This window comes from Heloderma suspectum, chromosome 2 (genome assembly GCF_057233095.1).
Source record: "Heloderma suspectum isolate Gila_16-S chromosome 2, 16-S_ref, whole genome shotgun sequence".
Taxonomy (NCBI): domain Eukaryota; kingdom Metazoa; phylum Chordata; class Lepidosauria; order Squamata; family Helodermatidae; genus Heloderma; species Heloderma suspectum.
In genome coordinates this window covers 169,829,276-169,843,570 of record NC_139459.1, presented here as the reverse complement: position 1 = coordinate 169,843,570, position 14,295 = coordinate 169,829,276, and the positions used below count along the sequence as shown (strand labels likewise).

The window sequence follows — 14,295 nt, the reverse complement described above, 5'->3', positions numbered from 1 at the left end:
GTCCCACACTAGCTATAGAAATCAACTTTTTTATTAACTCAAATCACCAATAATTTACAACCCAAGGAACAATCCATGAAGCTGAGCTTGGTGCTGCTCCTCTAGGGTTCCTCTGCCCCTCCACGCCCACAACTGGGATTTAAGGGAGGTGCTTCATAAAGAGAGGAGAGACTTCTGCCCCAACCAAATGGCTTTTTAAATCACCCACCCTCCTTTTGGACCAGCTGCTCAGTCTGACCAAAAGCTGGGAGAGCTCAAGAACAGGTAGAACTATTCCAATAAATAATTCAAATTACCATCTTCTCCAAATCAACAGTGCCAGCAGTTTACCTGCTTGCAGGAAATGGCTTCATAATCAATTACATCAGATGGCAAGGGCCACCAACCAACAAGGAGACAACATTCTGGGGATTATTGTGCTATAGAAGGCAAGTGCGCATTGATCCAGAGCCTTGGGGTGCTGCTCTTTTCAGCTCCAGAGCCTACAGTGGATAGAAGAAAGTCATTCTGCCACCTCATGAGGCAGCTTCAGGGCTGGCACTGGAATTGTTATCCTGAGGGGATGCACTGGCCCCACGGGGTGTCACCTCAATAATACGAGGTTTGTCAATTATGCGAGCGGTCTGGTTGCCTTTCTCCACAATGCCAATGATCCAGGCTTGGTGTCCTTCTCCATATTTGGGAGACTTGATCTCGGCACAGAAGCGAGCAGCCTGCTCCCGAGGTAAACAGATCAGCAACCCCCCTGCCATATAAAGAAAAAGTTAAGGCCATTCAAATATTTAAAACTCCTTGCAACATTTATAGCCTAGACCAGGGGTGGGTAGACTTCAGGCCTACTGGCTCTACTTTTTCTTACTGAAACCCCAGGATCTGTGGAGAGGAGGATTATGTATGGCACCTTGGGTTCCTTAAGGAAGAAGGCAGGATATAAATGTAATTAATTAATTAATAATTAATCTACCAGGTAGAGCCTAGTACAAAAGGACACACCACTAGAATTAAAGAATTCTGAGCACAAGAATTTCTCTGGAGTACCAGAAATGAAGTCAACTCATAGTCCTTACACACGAAAATTAATTCCTGGTTATTCAAAGCATTCTTCATTTCATAAATATTTGGGGGGGGTCATTTTGTTATTGTTAGCCACTTACAAATCATAAATCATCCCAATTTACTGCAAATTCCCTAGAGATCTTCCAGTAGAACCCGATCTACCTTCTGCCCACCCCTGGGGCCTGCTTATCTTACCAGATGTCTCTGGGGATGTCCCTTGCAGGAGCCTGGACCTGTTACCACATGCTTTGCTGATAGCAGCCATCTTGGCAATGATGGGCAGATTGTGGATGACGAATGACACCTCACTGCGCTGCTGCTTGGCCAGGTTCTGGGCGTGTCCCAGAATTCCAAAGCCTGTAATGTCTGTGGCAGCATGAGCATTGAAAGTGTGCATCAAACTGGCAGCTGGAGGACAAGAACAAAACTTAGAGGCACAAGTGATAGAGCAGCAGCTAAACCTGTGCATAGCAGTTCTTAGGTAACTACTACTTATAATGGAGGCCGGGGAGTCACCCACTAATACTGTCCACTTCCTGTATCTGTGCTGGTTTATTATCCTGAAAGTTGGTGGCCACACATGGGTATAGCCTTTGACCTTACTTATAAGATGGAGAATTAATATACATCTGACATTTGCACATCAGAGACGGTATTGGGAGGCTCCAAGGAAATCAGGTCCATGTCAGTCCTGGGAATCCTGAATCAGAGGGGCATACTAATCTAGCTGCTGCCCAATGAAGTTAAGTGCTACATATTGGTGCTGCAAAAGACTAGCAAACTGAATATGCTCATTCTTACCATGCAACTGACACTGTAAGTCTACAATCCCAGGTGAGGTCACAAATCACCCTTCTCAGAAATCTTTGTGATCACTATAGAAATCAGGTTTGTTTAGTCAGACTTTTTTGCAGTTCCGTGCAGATTATCAAGTTACCCTGCCATAAAATTTAAAACACCCCCACCTCATGACTTTCATTCCAGCAATAGCTTTTTGTGGAGTTGAGAGTTGTCTGTAAAAGACAGCTGTCGTACATAAGAATAAGAGAAACAGACTGTTGTCATCCACACACTTAAACACATTTCTCTCCTCCTTTAAAGAAGGACACAGAGGTAAGATGAAAGTTCGAAGAATTCAGAACACTCAATTCAATTTTTCTTTTAAAGAGGGTCTTGGAATGTGAATGCCCTGAAAATCTTAAGGAAATATGTACATGTGTAGTCTGACAAAGATTTCTTCTTTAAAAAAAATAGGTATCCCACCTTTCTGCCTCAATAAGGCACTCAAGGTAGCTCACAAGTTACCCCAAACATTAAAAAATACATATGCATTTGTTGCCACAGCAGCATCAACCCTTTGTTTTGCAAATGTACAGGTGAAACCCACACCCCAACAGGATTCCTACCTGTCCTGTTCAGCATGGCCATACTAAATATGGCTTCCTGGTAGGCCAGTTCAACATCTTCTCTGGAAACCACGAGTTTAATCTTATTCCACCGCTCTGGCTGAAAAGAAATGTTTTTTAAAAGTTATTCCAAGGCTCCATTCCTCACTAGCAAATTCAGTGACCTCTCACCCACCACATCAAGTCAGTATAGTATACTGACTATAAGACTTCAAAGAAGCCACTCCACTGTTTGATGTAAGACAACATTGCTGCTGCATCATATCTCCTCTTGACTACCTACTACTTACCATCTTAAGGCAGATGACTCCTGCTTTCTAAAGTTACCTGACAGCCTGAGGCCTGCACCAATCTTAGGTCTACTATAGTGACAATATTTTCTCTGCTCCATCCTCCTCTTGCATATATACACACACAAGAGGACTCTCCCCGCTCCCGCTGTCCCCATGCCATATGTCGAGAACACAAAGGGGCTCCCAAGTTTCCCCACAGATGAACACTTACATTATCTAGCCACTGGTGAGCATTCACAGCCACTTGAGTCCCCAGTGGCTTAGTCAGTACAAGCACATCCCCTGGAACTGCACTGTCTGGCCTAGAATAAAAAGGAACATGAGTCCAATGCTCAGAGCATCTTAATTACCTACCTATATAACAAAGTTATCTCAATGACTCACAACAAAATATAACAATTTAAATTCAACATGAACACTAGTCACAATATTACTGAATTAACAAGAACAGCATAAAAGCAGTTACAGAGAATAGAAACAGCCTAAATCTAAGGTAGATTAAAAGACCTGGGAAAACAATAAGATCTTTGGGGCTAAAATGATACCCCTTGCAACAGTGCCTTGATACCAGGTTGAGAACTCTTATTCTGTCACATAAAATCATATAACGGCGACCTTTGGGGTGAAAAGCTTCCCAAGGTTTGAATGGAGGAAAGTTACCAAACAATGTGCAAAGTTACCAGAAGAAAAAGGCTGAAGAATTGTGGAAAACAAGTGTGTGTGCGCATGCAAAGCTAACTGTGGAATGTGAACAAAATGCATGTAATTACCAGAGTTTGGGAGAAAACACTGGACAAAGAGACTTCCAAGATAGTCTCAAAAGACAAGCCTGAAACCTGAAGCAAGGGTTGTATAATTCAGGAATGTTGCCAGCAAGTGAAGTGGTGATCAAGTTTTTGAAAGAAATGTTTCTGAAGGAAAGATGTCCTTTATCATCAAAAAGAAATTTCTAAGAGATAAGCCCTATTAATGTACGACCAGGACATACAGTCAAGATGAGTTTTTCCACATTGTACAAAGACTTGGGAAAAAAGCATTTAAGGTACACCAAAATCAGCAAAATTCAGAGGAAGACTTGAACACCAAAAAAATAGCTATGCGCAACACACCTCCTGCTTCTGGCCCCCAGGCTCTATTGCTCCGACACTGGTAACTATCTGAATGAATATGACAAGTGTGAATGGACTAAACTGAACTGCATTCTATCTAAAATGTGTACTAAAAACTAAATTTAGATTTTGAGTCTCAGTGATCCTGTAGTCTAGCAAGCTTCTCTCAGCAGTTAAGGACACTGCAACATGATTACCTTTTCAGTTCACACAGATGTCTAGAACCCTATAGTTTGCTTTCTCAAATTCCCTCCTATTGATGAGATCTCAATACTCACATAATGAATTCATTGGGCTGACATACAACTGTTGCAACTCCCCCAATAATGATCCAAGGATTCAAGACTGTCTGCCCACCAGTTACTGAGGTGCCGCCATCTTCTGCTGAATCCCGGAAGCCCTTGATTATCAGTGGCATGATTTTGTCCCGCTCCTGCATAAAGTATATAATAAAGAATTAATGGAGCCTGTAATCATTTGGCTTCGTACAGAAAGCTGTGCCTGGGATATTAAAGGCAGTTTCCTGCCTGCATATTTCACAGTAAAAGAGGGTTTGCAAGGCACTGGCTCTATGAAGTATTGTTTGGCTACATGGACTCAATTCAGACATCAAACCAAACAATGATTAACAAAACTTAACTACCATTAAGTACCATATCTGCTATGATGCCCAAGCTGACATGCCATGATTTGCTATGATGCCATTAACTACCATTAACTACCATATTTGCTATGATGCCCAAGCTGACATGCCATGATTTGCAATTGGCCAGCAAATCAGGATTTAAAAAATGAATTGAAGTGGGTTTGTACTAACTATTGTTTGGCATGAGCCATGAATTGACAAGCCATTATTTCAGTTGTTGCTCCACCACCTCTGAAGGCCCTTGCATCCTAGAAAAGGAGTGGTGCTGGAAAATGAAAGCAAGCAACTCTACACCATGGTTTGGCTGATTGTTTGGAAACTCAAACCATGGTCCCAGTTCTGAATTATGATCAACACAAACTGTGGCTTGGCATGATGCCTGAATTGAGTCATGAAGTGTCTGTTCTTATTCCTACAAAAAATCTTCATAGAAAATCTGCATTACAGAATGCATTTTCCTTATCTTTTTTAAATAGAAAAATGCCTTATACAAGGCCAGACTATTTGTTCATCTAACCCAGTAGACTGGGTTACTACACTGACTGGTAGTAGTTCTCCAGGGTCACAGGCAGGGGCCTTGCATATCACTTACTGCTACACATCGTTTTAACTGGAGATGCCAGGGACTGAACCTGGACCTTCTGCATTCAAAGCATGCATTGTACCACTGAGCTATAGCGTCCCTCTCGTAAGATTTTCAGGAGTATCACTGCCTCTACTACTCTGGCTACAGGCAGGCTCTAACAAGAAACTTCCAGCTCAGCAGGTGCAGCCAGACAAGCCATTTCCTTTATTGCAATCCATCTGTGCTGTAATTACATACATATATATTGTACACAAAACTATTCAAACACTGACGCTATGTAAAGAAAAGCTATTTTAAAAAGGTAAAAGTATCAATTGTGCTTCTCACCTCGTCAGTCATTTTCTGGCTCACACTCAGCAGCATAAGCATATTGTCACACTCTGTGATACCCATAGCATAGAGGTCACTCAGAACATTGGCACAGGCAATACGACCCTAGATCAGACACATACAGCAACAGACACTGAACATGGAGGAAGGCAACACACAAGGCAATTGTCCTTATGAGCCTCAGCTCCAAAGCCTCCCTCCTCACAGCACAAATGTACCATGTTCCAGCCCAATCCCATCTATCAGATCAACCTCCCCCCGGCCCCTTTCTGCCAGTACCCCCTACTCACCATCATGTAAGGGTCCTCCACCAGTGGATAAAAGAAGTCTGTAGTCTGTACAAGGGAGAGACCCCCATGCCTCAAGGGGATCACACAGGAGTCCATTCCAATGCCTGTGGAGAAGAGGGACCACAAGCATTGCAGCACCTCTAAAAGTATTTCCACCCGAAGCAACTACAAAAACAGTACAAAGGCAGTACAAAGGCAGCAAAAGGGGGGATACGGTGGCACAGTTCCAATGTGACAGAACGGACTGCAGGAAGGGATCATATTTGGAAGTGAGCACTCACATGTTGATATAGTGCTTTAAAGCAGTCAGCCATATCTTATCATACATTAACCCAGCAAGCTAGACCAGAAAGCTAAAACTGCAAGACAGTAGCTCATCTAAGGCCACCTAGAGAGCGCATGGGAAAAGCAAGATTTTAACCAGGGGACCTTCCAATTTGTAGCCCAGTCTGTTACTACTACACTAGATCATCCCTATGTTAAAAAGAAAAGACCTCTGCAAGTACGAAGTTAGCACAACAGGGACCCAGATAAATCTAGAACCTTTTCCCCGGATGGGAAAGCCTTCCCCTTGCAGGAGGCGCTACAGCGTTGTTGTTTGTGTGTGACAGTGTGTTTTATAACGGAGAGAGGGATTCAAAAATATGACCCCACATCTACAACCTTCAAGTGGTGCGGTCTATTCTACCCCTTCAGGACTCTACCAAGTTATTCTATTACAGTGCACGGGCTCCTGTCTCAGGGAACCCTCTCCCCTCGCTACAACACACAACAGGCGCCACCCGCAACTCCTAAATCAAAGACAAGGGCTCCTCCTCCGCCGTCTCGTTCAGCCCCGGGACCCTTTCCCCCACCAAGCCTCACCGACAGTGGGAGCGGGGCCTCCGGCGGCAGCCACCGCCGCCGCCTCCCCATCCCCGGCCAGCCCGGAGCGGGGACCACCGAGTCCCTCCAGGAGCCTGAGCAGCGTCTCCTGGGGGACTTTGCAGCCTCAGCCCCGCAGCTCCCCGTAGCTGGTGAGCCGCCAGCCCGGGCTGAGCCCCAGCGCCTCGGGCTCGAAGGGCCGGTAGCCGGGCGGGCCAGGTGGCGGCGGCGGCGGGGCGGGACTTGGGGCGGCCGTCGCCAATGGAGGCAGCCCGGCTGAGGGAGAACCAGCTAGCGCCGCCATGTTCGTTTCCAGAGCAGACGCTTCCAGCCGTCTCGCGAGAGCTGGAGAGAGGAAACGCTCGCCGGAGCTGGCGAGAGGCGTGGTTGGGCTGGCTGGGGCATCGCGTCGGCCCAAGTACGAAGGGCGGGAGCGCTTCGTGCGCCCTCATCACGGGGGGGGGGAGTCTCGCGAGAAGACGTTATCGGAAGTGAAGGCGTTAGAACTAGTGACGTTGCCGTCTGGGGGAAACGTCGCTTCAGAGGGTGAGCGAGAGTCTGGCTTGCGGCTATTCCCCCTCCCCGTTTGAAAGGCGCGGGCAGGCAGCGCTGGTCCGCGAACGTGAAGGCGGGAGTGTCGCCCTACGTGTGTACGCTGTTGTATTGGTAGAAGGCATGACCGCAGGAAGCAGCAGGCCTCAAACACGACTGTTCTTTATTCAGCGCGTACGCAAGTGAAGTACTTCGCAGAAGTTCCACCCACTGTTGCTGCTCCCAACTCTACAGGAGCTGCCAAGGTTCAAAACAATAAATAACCCACAGTACCCCCCCCCCCCGGATACATAACACACGCTAACTTTCATTCCAGTATTTTAGCCTTTGAGGGAAATGTAACATTGAGTTTGCTTGGGCTATAAGGGCGGCTGAGCGCCAAAGAATTGATGCGTTCGAACTGTGGTGCTGGAGAAGACTCTTACGAGTCCCCTGGACTGCAAGGAGGTCAAATCAGTCCATCCTAAAGGAAATCAACCCTGAGTGCTCATTGGAAGGACAGATACTGAAGCTGAAGCTCAAATATTTTGGCTGCCTAATGCAAAGAGAAAAGTCACTGGAAAAGACCCTGATGCTGGGAAAGGTCGAAGGCAAAAGGAGAAGGGGACGGCAGAGGATGAGATGGCTAGATAGCATCACCGATGCAGTGAATATGGACTTGAGCACTCTCCGGGAGAGAGCGGAGGGCGGGAAGGCCTGACATGCTATGGTCCACGGGGTCACGAAGAGTCGGACATGACTGAACAACAAAAGGCACATTTATGCTGTCTTCTGCATTTTTCTACCTCCTCCATTTGAAAATAAGTGTGGATGGCAAGCCGGTATTCAGTCTCGAAACATACATAGAATTGTGCCCTAATCTCGTGTACTAGATTTCATTCCAATAGTCAACTGCATTATCCTGTTACAAATATAAAACAACTTGCAGAATGCCTAATAGATTACTTAAACTAGGATGGGCAACCTTTTCCCACTCACAGGTAATCTTAATGTTCCCAGCCTTAAAAAAGGATGTGATAACACATCTTTTTAATCTAGTCTTTGAAGTTTTGTAGTGCTGTTTTAGTTTTACTGTTTTTAATGTTCTTGTTTTTATTGTTTTACAGTTTTATTATTTTAAATTGCTGTACACTGTCTATTTGCTAAAAAAAAAAAAAAGCAGCATATAAATGATAATTTAAAAAAGTATGTCGGGGGCTTCATATCAGCAGTCAGCAGGGCCAAAGCCAGTGGTGGGCAGAGTCAGACTGGGTCATCCCTTTTCTCTCCGTCCCTCTTCCTTCTCACATAGTGGGCTGCCAGGGAAAGGACAGATTGCTGTTGTCAGAGGTCTGAACTGATTGCATGCCGAGAGCTTTTGAAATTAGGCTGAGGACTGCAGGTTGCCCACCCTTGACTGAAACCACAAGCCTCAGTATGCTTGGCCAACAACATGCAATAAAAACTAAAAGTCAAATACAGTGGGAAAGAATGAGCATCCCCAGTGAAGCTAGCTAGTCTTCCCTGTTAGCTCTTACTTTAATCAGATGCAGAAAACAAAAGTCCTGGTGCTAGATTTCATCCACCCTCCTAAGAAAAAAAGAAACTAAATGGCATGTTTTCTGCAGTATCAACATTAAGGAAAGATTCCTATGCATGTTGAGATGGAAAAAAGTCCTGCAACTCCCAGCATTCCCTAGCCACCCAAACTGCTAAGGCTTCCCCCACCAGAAATCCTGGTAATTTTAGTTCTGTAATAAGAACAGGGGAGCAGCGTTACAGAAAAGCATTTCCCATCATCCTTTGGGGGACCCAGTCAGCATTAAACTAGGTTAAAAATAATTAACATTTGTACTGCTGATGTGGCTCAGAAGTCAAAGTTATTCCTTCTTGACTTTCATTATGTAATTGCGACGACTATGGGTGCTTGCAGACAGAGGGCTCCTAGTGCCACCAATCAAAATGCATTCTTTCTGCAGATATTCTGGCTTTTCCTCCTTAACAGATTTTCTGTGGAAAGAAAAAAGACGTAGCAATGGAAAAAACGTGGGCAGGTTACAACATGAAAATGACTCCTGTAAAATTCTGTGTTTGAGGCAGGGCGATTATACAATAAAAGCATTGTCTGAGAGCACCCTAACCCTCCCCAGGAAGGAAGGAGTAGTGTTTGCTTATTTCATGTTCATTTCAGGGTCGCTTTATTCGTTTCTCTCAAGCCTTAAATTAACAAATGAACTTTCTGAAAGCCCCCACAATGGAAGCCACTTAGGGCACAATCCTATGCACATTTAGACAGAGAAAAGGCCTACAGTTCCCGGCATTCCCCAGCCAGCCTGGCTAGCTGGGGAATGCTGGGAGTTGTAGGCCTTTACTCTGTCTAAACATGCATAGGATTGCACCCTTAATTTCCCATCCATGGGCAATACTTTTAATCACTGGGCATCACACTGCCAACCACATTGGCAGTTCAGACATTTTCCATTCATAAATGGCAGCCTGGTCAGAAAAACTGTTATTTCTAAAATGCCTACATAACTGGATGCTGTAATTCTCAGGCTTACGGTCTAAGAATCTGAACAAAGAAAGAAAGGGAAATGTAGCACTAGTGTGACTAGCGGCAGGGCAGTTGAGGCACTTGCCCTGTGGAACACAGGTGGTGATAAAACATGGGCTTCAAAAGACTGTGTAATATATTGACTTCTGTTACAATAATGTTAACAGCACAGCCCTATATGTGTCTACACAGAAGTCCCATTGAGTTCAATGGTGCTTACACACAGATCGATGAATACAGGACTGCAACCTAAATTATGTAAATTATGTTTCCAGTATAGAATATTAAAACATGTTTCCAACATGGCAGATGAAAAGTCACTGCCGATTTCCTCAGGGGTTTATCCTCAGGATCCTGGTAGAAGTGCCAGTCACACTGGTTTTAAGGTTGACCTTTAAAGCCCTGAAAATCAGGCAGGCAACTTGTAGGCCAAAACTTCTGGACAGCCAGAACTCCCATCAACGCTCACCATTGGCTGTGCTGGCTAGGGTTGATGGGAGCTGTAGGTCAAAATATCTGGAGGGACACAAGTTGCTCAGTCCTGCAAGGACCCAGTTATCTAAAGGTCCAGCTTTGCCCATATGACCCTAACCCAAAATTTAAGGTATTCATTTCAGACTCTGTTCAGACACATTTGGTACCACTGCTTGCCAGGGACTTTTCTGTGGTGGCACCTCAATTTCAAATTCCCTCCCTGGCGAAAGCCAGCAAGACCCCTCTCTGTGCTTTTAAGTGCACTCGGAAAATCTTTTTCTTCAGGAAAGCCGTTGCCTCCTACCATTATCTGTTCTGAAATGGTGCCCCTCTGCTAGTTCCACCATTAACATTTTTAAAAATCTACTCAAAGTCTAGGCATACATCAAATATAGGGGAGCAGGCTCCATTTTGAAAATGATGATGCATCTCAATGTAAGTTTCCACACAGCCTGTGTGAGGTTTCTCTGCTATGGTGCAACTACAGTTTTGCACGGTCTTCATTGTGGATGATGTCTTGCACATGTCTTTTTTTCTTTTCTTTTTTGAAGGAGGAGTTGACCAGAGACTGCCTATTAGTACTGTACTGCCCCATTCTACCATTCTGCAGGGACAAGAGTTGTAGGAAGTTAGAGTAAAAAATACTGCATTGATAATTGTGGTGAGGAACAAAATTAGTTTGCAACAGCTCACAGGAAAATATTGCATGAAAAACAATGAAGGGCCATAGCATAGAAGCACCCCTCAGTCAACTGTCCCGTTTCAGGAGAAAACACAAAATTGCATGGTAGGACCCTGTGAACTACTCCTTTACACGTGAACAACACATCGTGAAAAGCTAAGCTTGGGGTAATGCTGCCTCCTGCTAAGGAGGAGCCACATCTGGGCGGATTTCATGTTAAACATATAACTGGCCAAGTCTCCATTGTTGCAGTTCAAGACAGTAGGTTCTTCCAGATGGACAGCTTAACAGATTTTTGGTGGAAAGAAAAGAGGTGGAAAAAGTGGTAGGAAAATAGAGGGTTACAAATGGGACACAAAGTTGTCTGGAACTTCCTATACAATTCTGTAAACAATGCAGTGTGATTTCACAATAAAAGCCTCATCTGGGAACACTGAGTGGCACAGTGTTCCTATACTTACAACAGCTATAGAAGGAAGAAATTTAGATGTGCAAATCTGTGGTTGCCCTTCATTGGTAGGAGAAACCCCATGTGTCTCAAAGCTTGCCTATAACTATCCCATATTGAACTGCAATCTTTCATGGACCTCTGAGAATGGTCACCTCACCTTAACAAACAGTGAAGTTATCTAGTAGAGGTTGGCTTCCTAACTCCCACCCAGCCACCAGTAACAGATACACAGGGAGCACCTCATTGAGGACTAGTAACTTCCTCTAAATGGAAGCTCACTCCTTACTAATTATTCCTTATTCCCTTTCCAATGCCACATGAACTCATTTCCTGGTTACTCTTTAACCCATCCAGTAGCTGGATTTAGGCATGGGACAAACAGTCAAAGTTCTAATAATTAAAACAGAGGAATAGTAAATCTATTTAAAAATATAAATACATAACTGTGGAAAAACATTAAATACAGTATGCACTAAAAGCTTTAATATTAAATTGTTTTCAACAAGTTATGTATTTTAAGGGATTACTTAAACTATGCGGATGTTACCATAGCTTTAAAAAGCTGAATATATTAAGGCAATAGTTCCTTTCCTAATCAGCCTTTTGGCTAACTACCCTGTAAATCTCCACCTTAGTTAATTCACTGAATAACCGTAAGGACTTAGTTAACTGTCTTCTTTCAGGTACCATTTCTGCATTGTCAAGCACATACAAATATTCCCTTAAGATGACTTCCTCAGTCCAGCAACTGTTTTCTTCTTAGGTTCACTGCTTCCTGCTATGACCTGGTTCTCATCTAACAATAACTCAGGGTATGGCTTGAGTATAGGTTGTTGTTGATAGGGTGTTGTTACATGCAAAGCCTGCACTATGGTTTAGCTATGGGTTGTTAACTTGTTCAGATTTGTTAGGCACTGGGGAACATTTTGGGACAAGCCGGGCCTGTACAAGAGCAACAGGCTTCGCTTGAACCAAAATGGAACCAGACTACTACATAAAAAGGTGACAGAGCAGCTTTTAAACTGAACCTTGCGGGAAAGTCAACAGGAGCTGGGAAGCATGCTGTTCAGGTTAAATCATCCCTGGGGGATGAAAATGAAAATGTTTCTGATTGTCCAAATGTAGAAGGGGAGGAAATAGGCCATGAGCATATGGTGATATAGCCAGTCAAAGAGGTCTAAGTACCATAGCAGAAGATGCACATGCCAGAGATATCTGGGGAGGGACACTATGCAAATACTAGAAGCCTCAGAGCCAAAATAGGAGAGTTGGAGTGCCTGGTTTTAAAGGGAAACCTAGATATAGCAGGCATTAAGGAAACCTGGTAGAATGGAGATAAGGGCGTACTCGAGGAAATGTTGCTCCGCACATCAAAGAGGGCATAGTTTCAAGCAGACTAGGAAACCTAAAAGGGGCACACTCTTCCACAGAAGCACTGTGAGTGACAATATGGGCTCCAAAACTAATTTAATACTAGGAACATGCTATTGTCCCCCAGACCAGAATGCTTCGGGTGATCTTGACAAGGAAAATGAAATCAGGGAGGCCTCTAAATAAGGAAGTGTTGTAATAATGGGTGACTTCAATTACCCGAAGATTGACTGGATAAATGCATGTCCCACAGTCATGACAAAGAGGTTAAGTTTCTCGATGCCCTAAATGACTGTACCCTAGAACAGTTGGTTATGGAACCAACGAGAGGGGAAGCAACCCTGGATTTAATTCCAAGTGGCATCACCCAGGACCTAGTATGAGATGTATTCATAGAATAGAATCATAGGGTTGGAAGGGGCCTACAAGACCATCGAGTCCAACCCCCTGCTCAGTTCAGGAAGCCTGATTCCCAGGCAGTCTCCCATCCAAGTACTAACCAGGGCGGACCCTGCTTAGCTTCCGAGATCAGATGAGATCAGGCACATCCAGCCCTTATCTCTAAATGTTGAACCAATTGGTAACAGTGACCACAGTGCTATCAGATTTAATATGTAAGTGGAAAATTGCCAAGGAAGTCCAACACATTCATATTTGACTTCAAAAGAGAAAACATCTCTAAAATGAGGGGACTAGTAAAAAGGAAGTTGAAAGGGGGAGAGAGTTAAATCCCTTCAAAATGCTTGGAGGTTACTCAATCACCATAATAGAAGCTCAGCTAGAATGTACACCACAGGTTAGGAAAGGCAGCACCAAAAGGTCACCAGCATGGTTAACAAGCAGTGCCAAGGAAGCTATTAGAGAAAAGAAGGATTCCTTCTGAAAATGGGAGTCTTGCTCAAATGTAGACTTGCTCAAAAGCCTGTCTAGCAAAAATGCAGAGCGGGAGAAGTGCAGATGCAAAGATCGCCTCTGCACTCCTCCTGCTCTGCATAAGATGCCCATCAGCCTCCAAGTTTGGAGGCTGATGGGCTTCTGGATAGGATTGTGCCCTTTATAGACGGCTTGGCTGTATCTAAAAAGACATCTTGAAGTGGTGTAGACCATAAAAGTTTAAAATACAACATATCCAGTTAAAACTTTTAAAAACAGAATACAAAAAATCAGTAAAAACTTTTTTTAAAAAAACATTCTCAATTAAAAAAATTAGTATCAGAGAACTTGTTGTTGTTGTTGTTCAGTCGTGGGCAGCCTAATCAGTCAGGGAAGGCCTGAGTGAAAATATAGTATTCAACTGGTGCCTAAAACATGTTACAGTTGGTGCCTCCCACATACCAAGGGGGAGGGCATTCTACAAACTGGATGCCACCCAGGTCCAGCCCTACCGTTATGCAGACTGATGTGCCCGCATCAGGCAGCAGAGCGGGAGGAGTGGTGAACTGCACTGCCCCAGCCAGCAGGGAGGGGCCTTCTCCTCCAGCTGGTGCTCTGGAGAATCCCGCCAGCTGCTCTTCTGGCGTGGCATCTGCCACAGTGAGGGAGCAGCTGGGTGGCTCTCTGGGCAGCCACCAGCCCTCCTGTCATGCTCCCCCCGCTTCCCCTTACTGCAGCTGTGGATCTTGCAAGAGTTTGGGCGAGGTTTTGTGAGAGCC

General features: G+C 44.6%; 1 protein-coding gene across 1 annotated transcript; it reads right to left on the bottom strand.

The window, feature by feature from the left end:
- Positions 1-13: 13 nt before the first annotated feature.
- On the bottom strand, positions 14-6,899 carry LOC146353195 (selenide, water dikinase 1-like). Its single transcript, XM_084835928.1, has 8 exons — positions 6,581-6,899; positions 5,717-5,820; positions 5,424-5,531; positions 4,143-4,297; positions 2,967-3,057; positions 2,463-2,562; positions 1,252-1,464; positions 14-745 (listed from the first exon to the last, which is right to left on the bottom strand). Exons 1-8 carry the CDS (start codon positions 6,882-6,884, stop codon positions 516-518), a joined length of 1,305 nt encoding a protein of 434 aa, XP_084692054.1. The 5' UTR covers positions 6,885-6,899; the 3' UTR covers positions 14-515.
- Between the last annotated feature and the right edge of the window lie 7,396 nt (positions 6,900-14,295).